The sequence below is a fragment of the Microtus pennsylvanicus genome, chromosome 17 (genome assembly GCF_037038515.1).
Source record: "Microtus pennsylvanicus isolate mMicPen1 chromosome 17, mMicPen1.hap1, whole genome shotgun sequence".
Taxonomy (NCBI): Eukaryota; Metazoa; Chordata; class Mammalia; order Rodentia; family Cricetidae; genus Microtus; species Microtus pennsylvanicus.
Window position 1 is genome coordinate 46683886 of NC_134595.1, and position 24835 is coordinate 46708720.

At 35.2% G+C, this 24835-nt stretch overlaps 1 protein-coding gene across 20 annotated transcripts in view; it reads right to left on the bottom strand.

Moving 5' to 3' along the window:
* Trip12 (thyroid hormone receptor interactor 12) overlaps nt 1–24835 on the bottom strand; it is a 115880-nt gene that overhangs the window by 30051 nt on the left and 60994 nt on the right. For 13 of the 20 annotated variants that reach the window (XM_075952061.1, XM_075952074.1, XM_075952071.1 and 10 more), the window contains 16 exons: nt 21012–21160; nt 18977–19012; nt 18801–18896; nt 17702–17794; nt 17355–17516; nt 15484–15552; nt 15232–15397; nt 12875–12992; nt 12627–12783; nt 10766–10919; nt 9455–9683; nt 9068–9186; nt 5301–5508; nt 2503–2603; nt 2169–2343; nt 902–1043 (listed from right to left, as the gene is read on the bottom strand). In XM_075952061.1, the coding sequence (XP_075808176.1) occupies nt 902–1043; nt 2169–2343; nt 2503–2603; nt 5301–5508; nt 9068–9186; nt 9455–9683; nt 10766–10919; nt 12627–12783; nt 12875–12992; nt 15232–15397; nt 15484–15552; nt 17355–17516; nt 17702–17794; nt 18801–18896; nt 18977–19012; nt 21012–21160 (2174 nt within the window). Of the gene's footprint in view, nt 1–901; nt 1044–2168; nt 2344–2502; nt 2604–5300; nt 5509–9067; nt 9187–9454; nt 9684–10765; nt 10920–12623; nt 12784–12874; nt 12993–15231; nt 15398–15483; nt 15553–17354; nt 17517–17701; nt 17795–18800; nt 18897–18976; nt 19013–21011; nt 21161–24835 lie in introns of all 20 variants that reach the window. The other 7 variants (XM_075952067.1, XM_075952057.1, XM_075952075.1 and 4 more) reach the window with 1 other exon arrangement.

Here is a 24835-nt window from a genome sequence, read left to right on the forward strand (position 1 = left end):
GGTCCCAGTCTTGGTCAGAGAACGTTGTTTGCAACAGACAATAATATTTAGTCATAACTGGTAAAAGTGCTGAGAAAATTTTTTTTTAACCATTCATCCCAAAGCAGAACATCTATTATCAATCCTTACAAGGCTCAGGGAACACTACAGAAAAAGATTTCATGATGAAGAACAGGTATTCCATTTAACTAATGCATTTTCTATGTAGGGATTAAAAAATAATATAACAATACAAACTCAAAATAAAGGGGCTAACAGAAAAAAATTGTGTAATTAAGTGAATGGATCATGTTCAACAAAATATGACATGCTATCTCTAACTATGCAGAATACATTTAACAACAAAAATAAACACAGAAGTAGAACAATGGCTACTTGAGAACCAGAAGAGAGGGGGAATAAGAGAGGGTATTGGGAGGGAAATTTGAATACAATCAAAGTACATAATATACATGTATAAATGTCATAGTGAAGATCATAACTTTGTATAATTAATTAATATTAATAACTTTTCAAATTAGAATAATGCTCATTTTGAAAGTGAGATTAAAATGATGAAATGTGATGTGGTTTTAGTTAGTAAACTTAAATATTTATAAAATAGCTTAGAAAACAAGAACGGAAATTAGAAAAGGTACATTTACAAAGAGTCAATGAAATGGTCATGGCATAGTCTCACGCCTTTCCAAGTAAATGCTATGAGTCTGCAGGTGGGGACAGGTATGTGGATTTAGAAAGGACATTCTTAAGAAACCATCTGAAATTTTGTCATTTGTCAAGAACTAGAGAGCACAAAGAATGAAAAGTAATGGCAAGTCAAGGGACACGGAGCAAAAGAAACCAATGTTTCTACAAATCCCACAAAATCATCCACCGGCAAACAAGATGCACTGCACAGTACCTGGAGGTTGAGTTGTTCAGTTGCAGCACAAAGTCTCTGAAGTACATTCAAGGCAGGGTTGCTTCCATCCATATTCTCTGAACTAAAGTAACGCTCAACAAATTTATGCGCCTGCTCCTTAATCCAACCTTTAATTTTTTCTCTACAAGGAGGTAAAAGGAGATATTAATGTTTCCATGTAGGTAAAAAAAAAAATCTAAACTGAAAGTCAGATTAGGGACCTGTAAGATGTGAGTTCAATACCCAGGATGGTGGAGAAAACCAACTTCTGCAAGTTGTTTACTGACTTCTACAAGTACTTAGATACACATATATATAGACATAAAGGAAATAAAATTACAGCTTTTATTAAAAACAACTAACAGCTCACTTAGAACACTTACTGGCCTATGATCATTACTATAATTCAGATTAAGCAAATATAGGTTCATTCTGAAAACAAGCTAAGATGTATCTATAGAATTGCTTAGGTATGTAGAATATATTTCAAGGCATCACATGAACAGTAACAAGATGTTCTAATTTTCTAAGTGTTCATAACCGAATACAAATTTACAAAATAATTGACAAAAGGAAAAAATATATCTACACTGTTCATCACTGTACCCTAAAGAGGTGAGGTGAAGATAAGGTATACCAGACGGATGTGATCAGGCTGTTGAAATTATAAACTTTAAAAATACATTTGCTTATTATTCTTCATAACTAATTTAGAGAATCAGCAGCCAACTCAATCAAATTAAAAGTTATCTTTAAAATAAAGTATTACTGGGAAAATGTCTTATTTATAGAGGAAGTAGTCTACACAGGTACTCTACATCAAGTGCCTTCCCAAGAAAGGCATTGCCATATGACCCACATGCTGGAAAGAAATTAGTATCTGACATGGAGACAAGTACGTTTTTAAAAAAGCAGCTGCTCTCCCCTACAAATCTTCAAATTCCATTAAGTAGGTAGGAAAATTTCATTAAAATGTATAAACAGAAAATGCAAGCATAATTCAATAAAAGGTTTCACATAGAAGAAAACTAACAAGAGCTGTCAAGTAGATATATTATATATATTTTTATATGCAGGGGATAGGGCTGAAACCATAGGCAAGTCCTGAGCTACATACATACATCCTCATAAGAATCTACCTAATCTGAGTTGAGAATAAATTGAACCAAGCCCATGTATCATCTCCATGTAATGAAGGTGCTCAATACAATCATACTGAGACCTTTCAGATGAAGAATTCCCACCCCCAATCCCAGCACAACTTTACCTATTATTGGATATGGTGTCTTTTGAGGCTGCCCTGGCAAGACCACTAACTCCTGCAGTTCGTGCTGGCTCAATGTTGTTGCTGTTGGACTGTGCACTTAATCTTCCCCACGTTTTTGGATTCAAGCTTGCCAGGAAGGAAGATTTAGGTGACTGAGTAGTGGTAGGGCTTTTAGCTATAAAGAGAAAAGAATTACATTCAAATTATTTCAACAAAACTGAGAAAAAAATCAACACAACATTCACAGACATAATATAGGAATTAAGAGCACCAAATCATGAGCGAACTTATCACCTTCTCCTCCATTTACCTATTAATTCAACAAAGGACTCACCTTGATTGTCTACTTTGTCATCATCTCTTGGAGGTGAATACTTTGGCCTTCTTGGCCCTCGTTTTGGCAGTCGTTTTCTCTTGAGAACATCACTTAATCGACTGTTGTACGGAAAAACAATGGATGAGGTTAGCAATTACCACGGAAGAACCCAGCTAAGATACTAGAGGCAGTGACACAAATAAAAATGTCACAACAATTTTCATTGAGTGATTTTAATATGGAATCTGCAACAGTCATACTCGAAAGGATGTATGGAGACAGAAAATTGCTGCTAAAAAATAAAAACTAAAGGCTTAATTTTCTTCATATGCAATTTTGTAAAATGTATTTAAATAAAAATACAAAGAATGATTGACAAAAAAATAAAACTAAACGAGTATATTTCTTCCCTTACCTAACTTGAAACACATGGGGCTTAATTTAATGTTCATACTAACTACTTACAGTATTATATCCAAAAGGCATAACAAAGCAAATTGTGTTGCTCTATAGCTCAAATAACATTTAAATAATTTAAATAAAGACTCCCAGAGTCTGGTAATTCTATGAAATAGGTATACTTAATATATTCAAATACACAACCAAGAAAAATAAATTTTCAGGAATAGGCTATAACAACTTATAAATGAAAAATGAACATTTTACTTGGAGGGCTGAAGACATGGTTCAACAGTTAAAAGCATCTGTTTCTCTCTAGGAATTAGGGTCTGTTTCCAGCACCTACATGGAGGATCACAACCTTATTTCTGGGCATCTGATGCTCTCTTTTAGCCTCTGAAGGTACCTACACATTTATAGTGCTCAAACATATACTAAGGTGCACATACATAACAAAAACAATGAGGACTGTCTGTAAGGCCTGTTCCACACAGTGAGTTCTTGATGAGAGAGTCAGTGCTACATACCAAGATTTAAAAACTTGGAACAAGGAACAAATTAAGATAAAATATTTTAAAAGAAAGGCTTTCTTTGGAATAATAAACTATTAGATTGCATAATAAACAACTACTTCCTTATTGAAACTGGCTTAGAAATATTATATTATTATCAAACTATTATAAGCAGTTGTTAATTAATACAATATTAGGAGATTATTTTAGTTCCAGGACACAAACCCTATCTCCATCACCCCCATGCAAAAGAAAGATTACATCTGTCTGCGTTATCTCACAGAATCCTGTGATGAAGCAGTTAAAGTTATCTCAGGCATCAAGTAAACATTTTATAGTAAAGCCCTGTATTAATATACGGTTACTGAAAGACCACAGTATAGAAGAAGTGCTGAGGTGGAGGAACAATAAGGTAGAAGGGTAAATGGGAGAAAAGCACAACAGCATCACAGATAGGAAGGTAGAAAGTCCAACAGGCTCAAAGCCTAATAATTTTCACAAACTTGCCCAATTAACAAAGAAAAGCATAAACTCGCCCCCTTTCCTGGATTAGCAAACAGTCCCAACTAGAATTTTTACTTAAGCTAAAGTACGTAACTGCCACAAGGTGGCAGCAAAATAACTCTTCCTTCAAGCATCTGACCCGCAATCTAGCCAGATGTACAAGACAGGTTCTTTAAGGTATACAAGATTTAAATTTAAAATCCCAGTGAGAATATTTTACCAGATATATATTACAGGAGCTAGCTCTGATTTCCTAGCAGCCACATAAGTTCAATTCCCAGCACCTACAAGGCAACTCACTACCATCTTGTAAGTCTAGTCCCAGAAGGTTGGGTGGCGTCTTCTTTTGGCCTGCAAGGGAACTGCATGAACATGATACAGAACCATCCATGTAGGCAAAAACACCCCTAAATATGTTAATAAAAATGATAAAAGTTTTCGTGAAAAAATTTTAAGATGTATTTTATAGCAAAAGGAAAAACACTTATTGATTATGCTGAGTACAATTTAAATTTCAGAACTGAATGTGGCTTTATCATATACAACTCATGGCAATATTCCAATTTCCAAAATAAAATAAGACCTCTTAAATGTATGATCTTCTAGTGCAACAATTTAAAAAATATAAAAGTTTCCCAATATCCTACATAGTACAGCAGAACAAACATAAATGAGTTTAAGAACTACTATTTATTTACCTTTAAGATATAACCATGTGCTTGGGAATTAAAGCTAAATGAGAAGTCAGGTTTGGCTACCTTGCCTACAGTCTCTAATTTTATATTTTTCACTGCATCAACACCTTTACATCACAAAGGAAGATCTGCAGTAATACAAAGTAATTACAAAATTATGGAATCAGGGAGCCAGGTGGTGGTGGTGGTGCACGCCTTTAATCCCAGCACTCGGGAGGCAGAGGCAGGCGGATCTCTGTGAGTTCGAGGCCAGCCTGGTCTACAAGAGCTAATTCCAGGACAGAAACCAAAAGCTACGGAGAAACCCTGTCTCGAAAATCCAAAATAAATAAATAAATAAATAAACAAATAAATAAATAAACATGGAATCAGAAACAAAAGCTAAAATACTCTGTGATATGTGTAAACAAACCTATTATGTCTGTACTTCATTTCAATTTGTGTACCAATGCGAATTAAATGCTCATATCTCATGTAACTACAAAACAGGGACCAGTAAAGTAGCTTCCCTAAAGTTATTTTCTTTCCACTCCAAAGGGCAGAAGAGCTGAGGAAATACTTCTGTGGTAGAGGTTAATTGCTGAGGCTACAGAATCAATTCACACTACCACAAAAAAGTCCACTCTCAGGTATTTTATTCTCAAGTAGGAGTCTAGGACATCAACGCAGATAAAGGCAAACTTTAAAAATTCACAACAAAACTCACCCTTGAGGGCTCAGGTCCAGTGAATCATCTCTGCTATGCTGCAAGCTGGGTGACCCAAGATCAGCAGAAGCATTGGTTGCAGCCGTGGCTGTCCCACTGCTGGCTGGTGTTGTGGACCCGAGGGATCCTGAACCATTTGTACACGCCTTTGGTGGACTTGTCAACAAAGACTCAGATTCTGCTAAATGCTTTACTTGATGCATGACACCTTCAAACACAACAAAAAGAAAGAGAGGTCAGTTTAATCAGGAGTTAAGAATAACCCCCACCACTATGAAATCCCTAAATGTTAAGCCTAATAATCTAGAAATAAAGCCAGGAAAAGAAGTTTCCATATCAACTCCAATCAAAAAGAGTAAAATTCAGGGGCTGGAGAGATAGCTCAGAGGTTCAGAGGCTCCTCTTCCAGAGGTCCCGGGTTCAATTTCTAGGTCAAACATGGTGGCTCACAACCATCTAATAATGAGATCTGGTACCCTCTTCTGGCATGCAGGCATATATGTAGAAAGAACACTATTTACTTATATAATAAATAAATCTTTTAAAAATAAATAAAATGCAAAGGTATTTTTATTGAATGTATTCTAATCTTCAAACCAAAAATCATATAAAACAGTTATACAAAAAGTAGAAAATATCCACTTTATAAACAATAGTAAATCTAAGAAACACAGCACATATCACAGTATGATAACCGCAAAGGGAAGAGACATAAGTAGTCAATTAGCTTCAAAGGTTATGAGGGAAACACTGTAAAAATACTGCTATCTATAAAAGGGCTACTGGTGGCCACACTGTCAGAGAAAGGAGAACTGAAGAGTTCCTATTGTGATAGGAGATACACAGTCACAGATATCTAAGAAAGCCTGTGTCAAATATATGAAATTCTGTGGATGAAATTATATATGATTGCACAGACATTTTTCAGGGGTCCTAATCTTTCATTAGATTCTTGTTGCTTTATGTTGTTTAGGGTTTTTTGTTTGCTGTTGTTTGTTGGGATCTTAGAATTTTCTATATAGACCAGGCTGGCCTCAAACTAACATCTCTGTCTCCCGAGGACTGGGATTATAGATGGGCACTACCATACCTGGCTTCCTTTAGATTCTTTAAGAAAAGAAGGGGGGAGGGGCGGATGATTTATACTTCGGGCACTTGTTATAAAAATATGTTTTAGGTAGATGCTGAGTACATAGTTATCAGGCAGGACAAAAGCAAAAATGACTAGGAATGATACATTTCTTAAGGATGCCAGTAAGTAATGATGAACTCATAAAACAATACAGCAAGCTAGTGTACACTGCAGAAGAACCAAGCTCAATCTGGAAGGAAAATAAGACCTTCAGGAAGAGGTTAATGTTTATTCTGGTGTTTTATGAGTAGCATGACCTAGCCATGCACAATTAACGCCATTATGTATGCACCACAAATATTTGAGGTTAGAAAACAGAATATGATGGTACAGCAGATTCTCTAAGCTTAGCAAAAAATACTTGGCATGGGATAGAGATGAAAGTGGGCAAGTGGATCTCATTTACTTCTAAACCAAAAAATTAGATGTGTACCCGCACACCTACCTGACTTGTTACAGACAGGTAATGGAAAAACAATGCTTTGTCTTTAACATCTTTAACATCAAAACCTACTGCTGTGTTTGTTCTGTTTTTTGTTTGTTTTCTTTTCCTTTTTGAGTATGTTGTTAGTTGAACAAAGCTAGTTACTTGGAGATGACGGTGTCGCACTATGTTAGCTCTTGGGTTGGAAGTCAAGAGATCTACCCCTCTTTTGGATTTAAGGTATACACCACTTTACGAAGACAACTTTAAATCGTTAAATCTTCTTCCTCCTTTGTTCCGTTTTCTATATTGGCCTATTTATAATATTTTAAAACACGGAAAAGATTAAAACCCCAATATAAGAAGTGTTGACTCTAACGAGGCAAGCAGACCAGGCCTTCTTGCTCAGCCATCATTGGAAGCTTCCCCTAGCCTGGTGGTGGCACACACCTTTAACTGGCATCCAGGAGAGGGAGGCAGGCAGATTTCTGAGTCTGAAAGCCAGCCTGGTCTATAGAGTGAGTTCCAGGAGTCAGGGCTACACAGAGAAACTCTGTCTCAAAACAAAACAAAACACAAAAAAAACAAACAACAACAAAAAACAAACAAACAAACAAAAAAACCCACCAACACCAACATTACCAACAACAAAAAAGTTTCCTCCTGCAGCACATGGTAACAAAAAACAGAAATCCACAGCCAGATAAAGGGACACTGGAACACTAAGCCTGGATGAAATGTCTCCATCAAAATCTTCCCCCTCAGGACTTAAGGAACCATGTGAATGGTGATGGAAATAATTTAAAAGCCAGAGGGAATGGAGAACATAAGGGAATTAAGGCTCTCTAAACAATATATATAACTCAGAGACTGGGGCAGCAGGCACAGGTCAGCATGGGTCCGCACCACATGGAGTCACAGAGCTGAAGAAGTGGAAACAAGCTGCCACCCCTAACCCTCTAATCCAGAAGCTATCCAACTGATAACCACCTGCAAATGAAAATCTGGTATTCTCCAAGGGAGTCTCACTCAGGAAATAAAACTCCTAAGGATATGCTGCTGGTCCAGCAGTAGATGGTCAGCATAAATGAAGTTCCTCATCTCAATGTCACATCAAGGTTTTTCCTTTTACTCCTGTATCCTCCCCCCTTTTTTTCCTATTTACTCTTGTACATTTTTCTTCTCTCTCTTAACACTAGAGATCCTTTGAGTATATATTATGGCTTTCACTTCAGTGTTTTTATGGGATTATGGGATTCTTAAATTATGAACAGTGGGTCTCTACACATGTATCTGTTTCTTGTGACTTCTGTTGGGCTTGTTTCTACAGTTTGTTTTGTCTTCTGATGTATTAGTTTTTCTTTATCTTATTTCATTTTATTTAATTGTTATTCCTTAGAAGCTTGTTTGCTTTCGAATGAGAGACAGAAAGAGCATGGATCCTGACCGGGAGCGGAGAGAAACTGGGAAGGGAAACAGTAATTAGGATATATTATGTGAGGGGGAAAAATCTATTTCCATTAAAGGGAAAACAGAAAAGGTAATCAAGAGCTGGAGAGATGGCTCAGTTGTTAACAGTACTAGCTGCTTTTGCAGAAGACCTGAGTTCAATTCCCAGCATCCATGACAGCCCACAACTATCTGTTAAATCCAGTTACAGAGAATCTGATGCCCTGTTATTGTACCAGTCATGTACACTCTCAACCCAATAAAAGATAAAGTAAATGCTGAACTGTTTTGATCTACTGCTATGATGCGCTGCAACCTTATTCAAGGAATTACTATAGACTGCTGACATATAAGTCTGACTGCTGCCAAACTTGAGCACATATTGGGGGTAGGAAGATCACTGAGAATGACTACAGTCATCAGTGACAGTGAATTTCAAGCTTCATGTACTTAGCACAATAAACATATTACACATGAAACACTCTATGCTTGAGTTTTTAAACACATAATCTTTCATATGAACAACTAATACTTTCCTTGTAGACACTGAACACATCACATCAAGCTCTAGACTCATCAACTTATTATCAAAAATGGCAATGAATTAAAGGTGGTGGTGGCGCATGTCTTTAATTCCAGCACTCAGGAGGCAAAAGTAGGCAAATCTCTGAGTTAAAGGCCACCTGGTCTGCAGACCAAGTTCGAGGGCTTCCAGGACTACACAGAGAAAAAAAAAGGGGGGGGGAGGGAGAAAAGCATTACCTTCTCTTCTGAAGTAAACACTGAAAATATCAGGTAACTTTTGCATTAAGATTTCTGCCATCTGAAGTGCTCCAACTACTATCTTCAGATCTTGACTTGATAGCATGGAAGCAATGTGACTAAAAAATAAAACATTTGTGTATGAACAATGTGAAGTTGGTCTTTGTTTCTGGTCATACTACTTAAAATTTAAGAACAAAATTCCATTCTATTATAACAATTATAATTTTTATTAAATTCAGCTAGATTTTAAATTATATTAAAATATAATTCAAGACGTTCCAAACAAACTTTACTTCATTTTTTTTCTGTACCATGATTTGGAAATTTTTAAAATTACTTCAGATTTGAATTTCTAAAACATTTTTAGCATTTTCATGAACACACCTTGAAACAGCATGATTTTTCAGAACATCCTTCAGAAGTTCAGCATCAGCAAAATAAATTATCCTAAGAATTGCTCTAAGGCACTTATGTCTGACTGCAGGTCCTGCTGAGGAGCTATACACTTCATAGAGAACACCAAATAAGGTCTTAATGAAAGACTTAGCCAGTTCCGGATCTTCTTTCATTAGCTGTGCTCGAGCATCATCCTTCTTTAACTCTGAATATCCACCTGATGTTTAAAAAAAAAAAAAGTCAATTCCTGAAGCGGCTGACTACTATAGAAACACAGCAAAAACCAAGTATTCAGCCAAGCAACTCTGTGAAATACTAGGGCAGCCTTTCTCATTATAGAACAAACTGACTTTTCTGAGCATTAAGAGACTACTGTACTGACTATTCTGACCAGTAAAGTATCACTGTACTAAGTATGCTTCTTTGTACTAAAACATAGTCTAACAAGGACTAGGAAAATTTCAATACTAACCTACTAAAATACAGGTTGAAATAAATACAGGACAGTATATAGTAACAAAGTTATCATGCAGATAAAAGTTATCAAAAAACTGGAAAACAAGGTGACTCTGCTATTTTGTTCACAAAGAATATGTATAAAGGAGAATGAGACTGATGAAGACTATGAACAAGAGTTTGGCCAATTATGGTTACACATCTTGCCCTTTGCCTATAAAGTACATTTGTTTATATCTTATAATATGATAGCTTTGAGACTACGATAGTATTAAAAGGGGCAAAGACTATATAACCTCTGAAGTTTCCAACATTTACTACCCAGACCTTTTCTGATGGAGTGTTGTAGGGTCAGATCAAGTGAACATGCATTCTAACCTGCACCCCATCACTTAAAAAAAAAATTGTGGAAAAGACATAGCACATGTAGCAATACTGACTTATTCATAATAACTGAGGCACGGGTTTTAATTAAATATATCACCATTATTCAACAATCTTACCTCCCTCCAAGGATACTCATTGAAACCATAACTATGCAAAAAGAAAATATTACGCCTGGAGTCTTAGACTTCAGGAAAGAGGGAGGGAGGAGAGAGGGAGGGAGGGAGGGAGGGAGGCAGAGAAAAAAAAACAAAAAATATTACAGGTTCCAGTAAGAAGGTAAAGGTGCTTAATCAGGCCAAAGACTAGAACCTACATGGCAGACGAGAAATAGCTCCTTCGAGTTATTCTCAGACTTCCACATGCATGTTATTGTATGCCCACATAGCATACTCAAAATCAATGTGAAATAAATAAATCTCAACAGTGCACCTCTACTTAACTCAAAAGGATACTTACTAGTGTTAGTATTGGCTAAGGGGTTAGGTTTTCTCTGAATGGCACGTGCTGTTCCCGTGTCCTCATTGATTTGCTGCATAGAATTAAAATCAATAGTATAAACTCGTCCCAGAGTGGACAAGCTTATCTCATCCTCACCGACCTGATGGGCTGCCTGAGAGCAAAGAGAGAGAAACCTTGAATATAAACATGTAGAAATTCATTAACTTAAACACAGCAGGGACCCGCTACACATGCTACTTTACATATCTATTTTATGTGGCTAGTAAACTGACAGAAAGTGGAAATTTTAGTAATGCTGACAAAATGCATTGGTTTACCAAATCATTTTAAATTAAACCAAACCATGAGTTCTGAGACAGAAGTCAGATAAAATGAAATACCAAGTGACATAGCATAATTGACATGAAGACACCATTTGTATTTCAAAAGAAATTGTACTGTGAAGTAGCTTTTATATATGTACTTACAACTCTTAATGGTAAGACAGAAAACATTTTTTACCTAATCAGTTTCTACTGAACTAAAATGTTCCTTTAAGCCAAATACCTTGTAAAATTGTCTTTAGGTAAATAAAACACCTCACATTTACATGCTGCTCTAAGACTGTAAGGAGCACAACTAAAACGTAAGATTAATAATCACGATGCAAACACTACACAGAAGAGACTATTATTTAACTTCAGGCACCCTAGAGAAGATGCAAAATATGCTACATATGGCAGTTGTGCACATGGAATCCCAGCACTCAGGAGGTTTCCAGGGTCAAAGACAGCTTAGACTAAATAATAATAACCTATCACTTTAAAAACGAATAAACAAACTACTCTTAATACCAAGATCAGTCTGAGCTGAGACTCCTAGACAGACTTGAGTAACTATCTGGAAATAGATAACAATGAAGATGTGATTATCAGGAGTATGCTAAAAAGAAAAGCACTTAAAGTTAGAAATTAAGAACACTAGCAGTTGTAATATAAAGGACCAGTCAACAATTAACTCATAAAAGCACAAGTTGGTTCTGAATTCTGAGTTCTTTTATAAGGACTCCAGACTTTAGAAACTGATTGGAGGAACATATCTGGAAACTACAGCTTTATAAGAGGTATAAAGATGGTTGCAATTCAAAAGCTGTATTAAATTTAGAAGAATTATGTTTAAGTATGAAAAATGCTACAGAAAATGTATAGCCTCTTGAGTGCTGAAAACACTTTTCTACCTCAAGTCTTTTTGTCATCTGAGAAATTTAAGATTATTCCAGGGAATGCAAACATCAGATGAACATAAATCACACAGAAACTGTCATTAACGTTTTAGTATATTCCTACAACATATTATTCATTTTCTTTTCTTATACGAAGTAACAAAAAGTTCCATCATTTTGAGCACTGCTTTCACATTTATGTCATTAAATCTATTGCACAAATACTGAATTACATACTAGTCTATTTATCACAGTTTTCATGTTCACCCTGAGGCAGGTATTTAACTTGTTTTCCCGTTTTTCCCCATTAAGTGTAAAAAGCACACACTGGGAGATTTCTTCTGGGTTGAAATAATAGACCTGCTTTGAGACATAGTCTAACCCTCCAGTGTTTCCTTTTGGAAACAAAACTATGGGATAAAGAACTTAGATTACTTGCTCCAAGCCAAGCAGGTAGTTAGCAGCAGAAGCAGGACTAGAACATCATGTTTTCTGACCTCAACAGAATGAGGACCTTCTTTCTCAGGAGACAAAATGAGAGAATCTTAAGTTAATTCAAAACTGAGCACACTAAACACACAACCACCTCCCCATTCCATCCCTACACCCACTGTCCACAAAAATAGGCATATTTAAATGGTACAATGAAACTACTACCTCAATGATCCGGCTGTCAATCCTGTTATAGGGATGCCAGAGGCCTCGGTCATCCCGCCACTGCCAAATTGCACCATCTGTATTCTGCGCATTTCCCTTCTTTAGCATTGTATCAACTGCAAAAATGCCTTCTTTTGGTAAACATGGCATAAGTTCACTGGAAATAAAAGGTGTAATTATTTTAATAAGCAACTTTCTGTGCCAACTATAGGTGTTAAGACTCTCAAGGAAAATAACCCAATTTTTACCAAATCAGAGAGGTCAGTTCATACAGTTCTTGAGGACTTCGTGGAACAAGATCAATCTGCTCTTGACAACTTCCATTGGAGGCACCACACAGAAGGAAGTGAAGTGTTTCTGCAATGTCTGTTAAGCCAACAACACATAACATAAGCCTATTAAACTAGATGTAGTAATTTATTTAAAAGACAATCATTCCCTAGAGTAGAGCAAAAATTAAAATTATTTACTCACAGAGGATCTGAATACGGAAACTGCAAAAATATAAACCAATTATATGTGTAAAAAAGAACAGCAGAAGAAAGTTTGTGGCTTTTAACCATGTCTTTCTGTAGACTTCCATCCTGAGTACATATCCTTCAGCTTACCCAAAATACCACCATATTGGATCCTTTTGCTACTGTAAGGAGCACAACACTTTCCATCAACAGGTTGTCACTCAGATATACTCACACTTACCACCTTCCTTTTAAATATACTGGAAGCACGTGTTCTATAGGGTAAACACCTGGAGCTCACGTTTCCTGCCTTACATTATACTTACATGTTAACTCAGTACAAACATCATTAAACTATATCAGTTTTCCACTCCCAGAAAACATCAGTATTTGGAGAATTTATGATAATCACTCAAGTGCAAAGGTTTAGTCACTCTAACAGCTAAAACCTAAGAAAAGTTATGTCTTTGTTAGTTGTACTATGTTTCTAAAAATATTGTCTACATGTAAATATGCATAAATACAGCTATGACTTTTATTAATCTTGAAAAGGTATAGTTTTGCCAACTTTTTCGAGTAATATTAGTACACTGTGTAGGGTTTTACAAGGATGCTTTAATGGGCATGAGGACGGAATTCAAAGACAGACCGCTTCCTAGACCTACAGGATGCTTTAATCTTCATTCTACAGAACCACAAAAAGACCTTGAAATTGTGCTATATATTTTTTATAAAGATATCAGATAAGTGATCAGAAAAGTAGTTAAGATAACCCCTTGAAAAAGAGGTAAACGTGCCCACAATTACTTTTTATCACTATAGAAGGAAACGGTCTAATGTGGTCCATGAGATAAAGGAAATGTCACAATATGACATCAAAGGAAAAGTATCCAGTGTGTTCAAAGAAGCACTTCCCAAGCTGGTATTTAAAGCTGGACTACTGTTCCTCACAGTAACTAGTGAGAAGCTGTTCTCTAACTGTTCAAAGAGGTCCTAGAGACTTCAGAATAAGTTACAAAGCTACTTGTGAAGAAGTTAAACTTTTCTCCATTTCACTGACGTTGGGAGCACTGTGGAAACAAATCACAGGGGAAACAATAATCTGTCCAACTATCCACCTCAATCACACTGTCTTTTTGTCAAGGTCTATCGTCAATGCATTAGTTCACAAGAAATGCAATGAAAAGTGAAACAAGGTTTATCCAAGACAAAATATTATACAGTCTGAAACGATAGGGCCAAAAGCTGTATTTTAAGTAAAAGGCAAAACTGACCCTCAAGATTGAACCTTGAAATTTAAAATTCCAAGTATAAAATTATTAATCGTGATTGGAGTTGTTCCAATAGTTAACACTATAACATAACATATAATATATATGACATAACATATCATATATAATAGTTAACACTATAACATAACATATAATAATATATATATAATATAACTGAAACCATACCACGTTCTGACATTTACTTACGAGACAAGGCCTAAGAAAGACGGATCAATTTGTCACTGGTTAAGTAACACAAAATTAGTTAACTTTGTAAAAACTGGAGATACTGATCAGTAAAAATAAGGTCCAGCTTTCTGAGAGAAGAAAGCACTCTACACTCAGATAATTAACTGGAAATATCAAACAAGGGCTGAGAGAATGGAGTTATTGTTAAAAGTAATATAAAAGTTAGAAAACTAAAACCAGATCATTAGTAATTAGTGTAATATGAACATCAATGATCTTGAGTCATTCCCAAAGGTGAGTTTTAAGAATATAACATTAAAATCTCATGATCAAGCCAAGTGTACCAGCATACACTTTTTAATCTCAGCACCAGAGAGGCAGGAGGGATCTAGAAGTTTAAGGCCAGTCCAGTCTACATAGCAAGTTCTAGGTTAACCAGGGCTACATAGAAAAACACTCTCTCAAAAAAACCAGAAAAGATCTTTAGCACTACTAGATATCAAACACCCAGACTTCGTATAAGTCAGGTAAGCCTCTATCACTGAGCTTACTTTCCTATCCCACCATTTTTCTTCTTCAATAGCCAATGTTATTTATGGTTTCTTACTTTTGTGACTTAGGTTGACTTGTTAACGAAGAAAGAGACACTTTTATGGCTTAAAATACCAATAATAAAACAGCACTTACTTTGTTTCATAAGCTGAACGGCTAGTGTTGGGCAGTTGGAACACATCAGAGAAAACATGCGAACCACCATTATAAACATCCCAGAACTTAAAACTGGTGGAGTCACTACCAACAGTTGTTGAACATTTGTTAGCAGATCTTTGGAAGCAACCTGCTGCAGTAAATTCTTCATGAACACAAGAAGAGAAATTATTATGCTGTCATTTAGCAATTCTACAATTTAAAACAATATACTACCAAGATGATACTGACCTCCTCATGTTGAAAGTTGTCCACTAGGCGTGCAAAACAAAGGCAAGTGCTTTCTACTGACTTTTTGTCCTATTTTTCACAAAGGAAAATAAAGTTTATTAATATAAAATGTTAGCACCACCAGTCAGTTATTTCTTTGCCCCAAATCTAGGTAACCTCTTTATCAGATATAAGCTTTGAAAAGAAAAACCCAGAGAAAGTGTAGTTGGTAATATTAAAAAAGTATGTGCAAACATTTGTATTGAGACTTGAAGATTCAGGAATTTGTAACCATCAGCAGATCCAATCCCCTAAGCACTAAGGAATGAAGTTACTGATAACCACTGGCTTTTTCACTATAGAAATAATCTAAAACAATTTGGCTACTAGAAAAACTTTATATTGCTATAAAAATAAAGCAATTTTTGGAGAAAATATCTGTAATACTCCTCATAACAAAAAAACCAACATTTTCTTTACTTCAACTAGGCTTCCTTCTGTAAAAACAGGAATCAAAAAAGTTGCAAAAGCCCAAATCTTTCCCGTTACTCCATTCCCAAGAAAGAAAGCTAGAAAGTGTAGCCGACTTAATTTAAAATTTCTGATTCTTAGTTCTCATTTATGAAGGATGTTAGGTAGTATTGATTTTCACAATTAATTACAGAACATATTTTAAATTATTGTGGTTTCAACTATGCTTTTAAGAATAAACAAATTAAGCCAGGCATGGTAGTACACAGCTTAATCAAAACATTTGGGGTGGGGGAAGCAGAGGCAACTGATCTCTGTGAGTTCTATGCTAGCAAGGGATATATAGTAAGATCATATCCCAAAGATAAATAAATAAGAAGCAAGCTGTCTAGGCATGTATGATAATAGGCTTGAAAGGATTCAAGTTCGGAGCTAGCCTACATTGTACTATAAACTGTCCCTTGTCCTCTACAGAAAAGAAAAAAACTTAATGTCTCTAATCTATCATTATCATTATAGAAATGTAGGCGACAAATGAGCCCATCATCTTATGTAATCCCTTAAGCATATTCTGTACATCTAATTGGCACAGGTTTCAAATAATCTGTGAAAGTAGATTTTTAAGAAATTCAAACTAGATTTCTTTTTTTTTTAATATTTATTTCTTTATTATGTATACAATATTCTGTCTGTGTGTATGTCTGCAGGCCAGAAGAGGGCACCAGACCTCATTACAGATGGTTGTGAGCCACCATGTGGTTGCTGGGAATTGAACTCAGGACCTTTGGAAGAGCAGGCAATGCTCTTAACCACTGAGCCATCTCTCCAGCCCCTCAAAGTAGATTTCTTAAAAAGTGTCTCTAGTAACAATAGCATTTGTAAAATACGGGTACAAGAAAACACAGTTTCTCCCTGACCTCCAGATGTAGCAACTCAATTCCCCCCATTCAAATCTGGTATGAATACTGCTGTTCAAACTCTTATCTCTGATATTTTACCTTTTACATACCTATTCTGCTCTCCTCCAATCCCAACAGGTAGAATCTATACTTTCCATTTCTATTTCAGGACAACCCTTTTCTCTCTTCCAGTCTTGACCCATGCTCCCAATGCCTTTTAGGGGGATCTTTCTAAAAGTAAATTCTTATCTCACAAAGGAAAATCTTAATTGATACAATAACAAAGTCATCAGTTAATACCAATATAAAGATACTGAACCTATAAATTGCTTATCATTTGGGTAAATCTGCCAAAATCTTATAAAAAATAATCTAATATGTTACTAGATAATACATTTAAAAAGAAACATGGATCAGAACACTTAGAGTTATACACATCCAATTAGAAAATTATAAACAGAATTTTGGGGAAAAAACAAAAAACAAACTTTCACGACATAGGAAACAAGATTCATACTTTACCTGATGAGTTAGCCTTTGGGTAAGTAATGGTAGGGAATCTGCCACAAAATGAAATTCATCAGGTGTGATACTCTGGCAGCAATTGGCTGCAATTGCTAGTGCATTTCTTTGGGCATTTATGCTGAAGAATTCTAGATACAGCAAGCAGTCTGCCAAGCCACCCTAAAATACAGAAAACTGTTAAAGTGAAAGAAAAATATCCTTTGACAAAAAGAACTATTATAAATGTCTAGAACATCACATAGTGTAAAATATGTGCATCTTATGGAGCTACAATCAAGGAACTAGCACAATGCAGTTCTGAAATAACATCAAAGGAAATACAGTCTTTTAGCAACAACACTTACCGCCTGTAAAATAGCTTTACTATGTCTCCGTGACAGCATCTCCAAGGCAGTTAAGGCCTGCTCTGCCACATCAATACACTGAATAACTTGCAGCTAGGAACATTAAAGTAGGTACCAAAGGTTATTATTTATTTTTCAACAGTACTTTATCTGCACAAACACTGTATTCATCTATTTGTAGCCACTTACACTACTTCCAAAATGAAACCAAACTAGAAAAACTCACCCTTGGGTAAAACTTATAAAGCTTTTACTTTCCTCCCAACAACTTACTTGGCTTTAGGATACTGTAAAATATTATTACCATAGAACAAAATTCCCTATTTAAAACAAGTTAGTTGATACATGTAGCAAAATTTTTTAAACCTGACTTAAAAATGTACATTTAATCAGAGTAATTAGATTTTGCCAGATGAACTAAGTTTTATCGTGCATTTAAGAAAAATGTTAGATATAATAATACAACCTACTAACCACTGACCATATGAAAAATTTCCTTTCTCCACTAGTCATTTTGTGAACATAAGCTCTCCTTTGTCTCAAACTTTTCAGCAATCAAATAAGATTATAGTTATGAATTCTACTGTCCGTTGTTTTGTTAACTCCTTTTATACTGATTGTGACGTGTTTATACTCTCATACACACATTTTAGAAGTCGGTTTTCACCTTCTACTTTGCAAAAGCAGGTCTCTATCTCATGTCTCATCTCTATCTTACAGGTATCAAGATTACAGACACATACCATTTGGCTTTTTATGTGTGTTCCAGGGATGATAAAAATTCAGCTCTTAAGGTTTATCCTTTAAGCACTAGTACTCAACTCACCAGCCCCCAATGTATTATTTTTAAAGAAATGCTTTATGATGCTCTCTGATGTTAACGTGTTAAAAGCTATCATAAAAACATCATGAAGTGGGGCTTTATTTTATAAATAATTTATTAGTTTCAACTACTGGGTTTTTTGTACGTAAAATATTTTTTTTTTTGGTAAATTGGTTAAAAACACATACTTTAATTACATCACAGAAACAAATTCAAGAATCCAAAACTTGACTCCTCCTGTGTACTTATGAACAAGCTGTACAAAAGCAGGTCTACCTTTTCTAAAAAGACAGGAATAGCATCTACGACAACAGCAGATGATCGAGGGAGCGCTTCCATCATGTACGTTAAGGCTCGGCAAGCGTGATTCATCTAGAAAACAGAATGAGTTTTTATTCAATACATACTCAAATTAAAATTTAGGTAGCTTTAAAAATACATGATGTACTTACAATGTCAAAATTATGTTCCATCTGCAGTAATGTTATCTGTTAGAAACATAACAAAATATTAGAAATTTTAAAAGTATTTCTTGCATTTCACTGAAATGGAGAGAATTTTCTTCCTTGCACTACACACAAAAAAGTAATAGCAAGACATACTTAGGAATTATTATGCTTATAATGTCTTTCATTGCATGCTACATCTCTAGATTGGCAATGCTGTTATAAGGCATGAAGTTAAAAATCATCATTTCTGTTGCTTACAACCAGCCATTTTAGTAGTTCTAATATACTTCAGAGACACCCACTAACATGAAAGAGATTTATCAACTGACACATCACCAGAGCCAGCAACGACTGGTATTCACTGAATTATTATTAACACAGATTGAAGACTACAGTTTACATTCTGTACACATCTAATAGAAATGAGTACTGTCATAACCATATGCTAATGATATAGTAAAATGTGGTTTGAACAGAATTGGATACATTAGAGACTACAATTAATAAATGACATACCAATTAATTACTTCACAAATAAGTAGGTCTAAAAGTTAGAATTTATAGTATTTTCTCATTAGAAAAAGATTTCAAAGAGATTGCAGCTATTTTGGTCAAAGGAAGCAATGTAAAACTCGAAAATTTTAAATGCACTATATTTCGGATATCAAGTACCCTTCAAATAGTTGCTGATAATAAAAGATACACAATACCCGATTATTACATGACTTCTCTGGTAAATAAATACATTCATAGAAAAAAACTGTTCAAAACTGAAACATTTATACACATTCACCATCTAAATCAGTCCCTTGAAAAACCCATCTAATTTCAAAGGGTCTTCATGCTAACACAAAAAACACTAAGTTTCCTAATTGAAAGATGAAAGCTTTCCCTTACACCAAAAGGGACTACTTGTTTTTGCTTTTCTGTTTTGTTCTTTTGTTTCTTTGAGACGAGTTTCTTTGTGTAGTCTTGGCTGTTATGGAACTAGTTCTATATTATCAAGCTGGTCTCAAACTCACAGAGATCCACCTGTCTCTGCCTCCCGAATGCTAGGATTAAAAGCGTGTGCCACCACTACCCAGCAAAAAGAACTACTTGTAAATGTCAATTGTTTTAATCTCATTTCTGTTGCTACGATAAAATATCCTTAAAAATTAACTTAGAGGAGAAAGGCTATTTTAGTTAACAAGTACAGGACAGAGTCTATCATTTCAGAGGAAGACAAGGCAGAAACTTGAAGCAGTTAACCACATCAACAATGAAAAACTTACTCCTTACTCAGTACTAATAGGGGATGGTGGAGCCCATTTAAATTGATGTAATCAAGATAATTCAAAAAAACATGAACTCAGAACAAGATGACCAAAGACTCCCTTTTATCAAGATTCTTTCCAAATTATTTTAGATTTTGTTACGCTGGGAGGATCAGAATTTAATCTGAAGGTTGAGCTAGCAAAAAGGCAAGAAATTGCTTTATAGTTGCCCAAACCAAACCTTTCAAAAGGAAAGAATGTGCTAAGTAATGGCTGTGTGAAGCCCTTTATATTTAATAGACCTTTACACAGAACTCCTGAATTATCAGGTTTCCATAATGTAAGAATGTGACCAAATGAGAAAATCTTATACTCCATAATTTTTGCCAACTACTTGGATATATGAGAAGGAATATTTATTTAATTTTCAGTAGCAAAATATGCTATAAGCCTAATACTTGTATAATTTAATGGATTGCTGCCTGGCTTGACAATTCTTCCCATGCATAATAATAAACAAATAATAAACACTCAATCTTTCTCCACCACAAAGATAACCCAAAGTATTATTTCCCCAACGAAAAAGGAAATTAAACAATAAAGCCTAGCACATTTTTCGCAGTGAAGAAACAAAGCATTACTGATAGGTTGAAAAAAATCATTTAAGTAATGAAGATCAAGTGAGTGACTTCAAGAAAAAATTGGCACAAAAATATTTACAAACTCAAGATGGGTAAATAGCTCATAAGCGAAGTAAGTAAATATAAAAACAGCATGCTTACCAAAGCTGGAACAACACTCTTCACAGGAAAGCCTCCTAATGTCTCCTCATTTCCCATGACCAATAGCTGACACATTTCAATGACTGCCTGAAGCTGTTGACTCTCATCACTCGCTTGTAGTCCTTGAAGAAGCTGTTGGGCCTTAGAACCTGCACGGAAAAAGAAGGCATTACTTTTAAACACTGGAGCTAGAGAAATACTTCAGCAGTTAGGAGTAATATTACTCTTCCAGAGACTCCAACTCTATTTCTAGCAGCAATGTCAGGCTGTACACGATCATTGATAACTGCAACTCTAGGAATAATCTAACACTTTCTCTGGCCTCCTCACATATTCATCCAAACGTGTGTGCACAGAAACATGTAGAAATACTCACAAACATATAAAAAAAAATGATCTTTTTAACATTGAAGAGCTGGGGAAATGGCGCAGTTGGACTGAGACCAGATTTCAAAACAAAATGTTGGTCCAACCATGTAGAAATAAAAGACATAATACACATAACTTTAAATACCTACTCCTGGAGACAGATGTTATAATAATAGCAAAAAGAGAAAAGGAAAGCAAACCAAGTCTATGCCACTTTATATTCAAGGGAGACCTGAACTGTTGTTTCTGCTTAGCCTTAACATGACCTCAATTACTTGGTTTATGCTTTCTTAACTTAAACAAGTTCATTAATTTTTAGCAGCAAAACTCACATCACCAAATACCAACAGGAACTGCACTTTCAAAAAAATTAATGTAGCAAGTATAATTTTAGTCCAATAAAAATTTCCTAATAACGGTATCTGGGTGTAAAAGGAATTTCATGCTTCTTTAAATATACAAACCAGGATTAAATAGAAAACAAAGAAAAGAAACAAAAATTAAGAGAGGCAGAATAATGCTTCTGAAGATATGAGGTATTCTGTATAAAAAACAATACAAATAATCTTTGTAGTTCCAACTGCATTAGCAGGTGCTGGCTACCAGTTCATTTTTTAGGCATTGATTCCATTATGCAAATTAGTTACAGTGAAAGAACTCAAAATTAAAATCAATACTTGAAGTAAAAGCTCAGTGCTACAATGCTTCCCTAGTATTTGTGAGACCTGGGGATCAATCCTCAACATGGTAAACAAATGAGTAAAACCTGCTCTTTTGTCCCTTCAGAGATGCTAGTAAAATTATTATTTGCACAGTAGGCCTTTAAACTCAGTTATCATTGGGTTTTAAAATATATATAAGACTGGATACAAAAATACCTGAAAATAACTTTCAATCTATATAAAATTCATGTCAAAAGTAGTTTACCATAATTAAGGTTCAGGTGATCTTCCTGGTGGCAAAACCCTCAAAAAGATGTGTGACCAATTGGGAAATATTATTTTAAGGTGTGTTGTTTGTTTGTCCCCCCCCCCCCCCCGAGACAGGGTTTCTCTGTGGTTTTGGAGCCTGTCCTAGAACTAGCTCTTGTAGACCAGGCTGGTCTCGAACTCACAGAGATCCGCCTGCCTCTGCCTCCCAAGTACTGGGATTAAAGGCGTGCGTCACCACCACCCGGCTGGTGTGCTGCTTTTGTTTATGCTGCATTTACTTAACTCTGTGAAGCTATGATTCTTTGCCTATTTAAAACACCTGATGGTCTAATAAAGAGCTGAACAGTGAGGCAGGAGCAAAGATAAGCAGAGCTTGCAGAGAGAGTATAAACAATAGGAAGGGGAGGAGCAAAGAGAGACCAAGAAGAGGACTTCAGGAACCTGTCACTCAGCACCCAGTCAGCAATAGGGTAGAAGAGAGTAAGATACATAGAAGAAAGAAAGATAAAAGTGCAGAAGCAAAAAGTAGACAGGATAATTTAAGGTAAGAAAAGCTGGCTAGAAATAAACCAAGCTAAGACTGGGCATTCATCACTAAGAATAAGCCTCCATGGGTGATTTAATTGGGAGCTGGGTGTTGGACTCCCCAAAAAGCCAAAAAGAGCTTTAAACAAACAAACAAACAAAAAAATTACACAACAGTAACCTTTGCAAGACTTGTTTTCTGTACTATATGTAACTAAAATTTGTATAATTGCTGCCTACTATCTTATAATAACTAAAAGTCTACCTGAAAACAAAATGCACAGACATGTTCAAAATAATACAACTTCTAAATTCTAAACTAAATATTAGTATCAGTATGGCAGGTATATCATTTGTGCTTAAACAATACATAATTTTAAAAAAGTAACTAAGAAAAGAAATCACCAGTAGTTCCTAATTTCACCTAAGAAGAATGAAATTATGTACACCAAGTTTATCTCAGCAACACAATCACCTAAAAGAGAAAAACTGGCATGCAATGGGTGTCTCAAACACTGAAGCTGGCAAGCCTAAGTATAATCATTATCAGTGAGATTACAATTATCTAAAGCCCTATATCAAAACAACTGTGTGAGAACTTCAGTAAAAACAATGGCCAAACTGGTTAAGTACCTCTGATGCATGAAGAAATCCAATTACTAGCAGAACATTTTGGATATTGGATCATTTTATATTCATAAACAATTAAGTTAGGGGTTCAATTGTAGACCATATGACCAGCAAGCAAGGATGATGCCATGCATTCAACTCCACCGCCAGGAAATAAATAGAATAAAAGCAGCAGCAGTCATCACCACCCATAGCATTGTTTAAGTAGGCTAAAAGTACTTCTAATCAAAACTTGGTGCATATTAAGAGTTCTTATACTCAGAATTAAAATTGTCTTTTCTCAAAACAAATAATAAAAACTGTGTTACTGTGTATCTTGCAAGTCATCTCGATGTCAATAACAAAAGATATTACTTACTCCCTATGCTGAAATCAAGAAAATAAAAAAAAATGTTTCTCATTATGTTACAAAGATCACAAACACTAATTAGGAGTAAAAACCAAGTGAGTTCATTTACATATTTCAAAGCCTTCATAAAGCAAAACTGGAATTACTGAATTCACCAGCACTTAATAAAAGTATTCAGGCTGGCACTGAAATTATAACTGACAAATTTGAGAATGGGAAGGTCAAATTTATAAGGCCCCGACCCAACTTTCCCATCTTCAACTTAATGAAATGGTGAAATAATTTTAGAAAAACAAAAAAGCATAAACTGACTGCAATGTATGAATCATACTAAACAAAGTTTTAATTTTTGAGAACAGCAATATTTCTTAAACATAATCAACATTTTAAACTATGCCTGCTTATTATTAGCTTACGTTAAAGAATATACAGATGTTTTTAGTGTGAAAGGAATGGCAGACGATATACATGAAGCAGTAATTACTGAAGACTATTAAGTTTCAACTTGGGTCTGAGTTGTGTTTATTATCTCGTGCCACTTCCCGTCACTCAACCTTGTGGCTGCCCTACCAGGGTACTCTGTGACTTGGTAGATGTATGTACCTTTTGGGTTTATCATTTATCACTGTCTAGTTTCCTGTTGCTGGTTTGTTTCTTAAATATGCAAACTCAGGCCCACATCTCACGCCAATACACATTCTTTCTGTGGGATCTACGTACTGCTAGTTTCTAATTACATTTATATATCTACAAAATCCTCATGTCTCTGAAGTTTCTCTAATCAAACAACCTCTCTTCCTTCCTAACTGGCCTACGTCCTTACTATGTTTTTTTTTTTTTTCACTGTATGGATACTACTCTCTGCATTTTTAACATACTGTATTATTTGTGTCCGAGGTAGAAGGCCATTTAGAAAACAATTCTGCTTAAATGTATTTGTGATTAGTATAATATCAGCATCTAGTAAATAGTATTAAATAAATATTCAAGAGTTCAAGAAGACAGGTATGGTAGTGTCT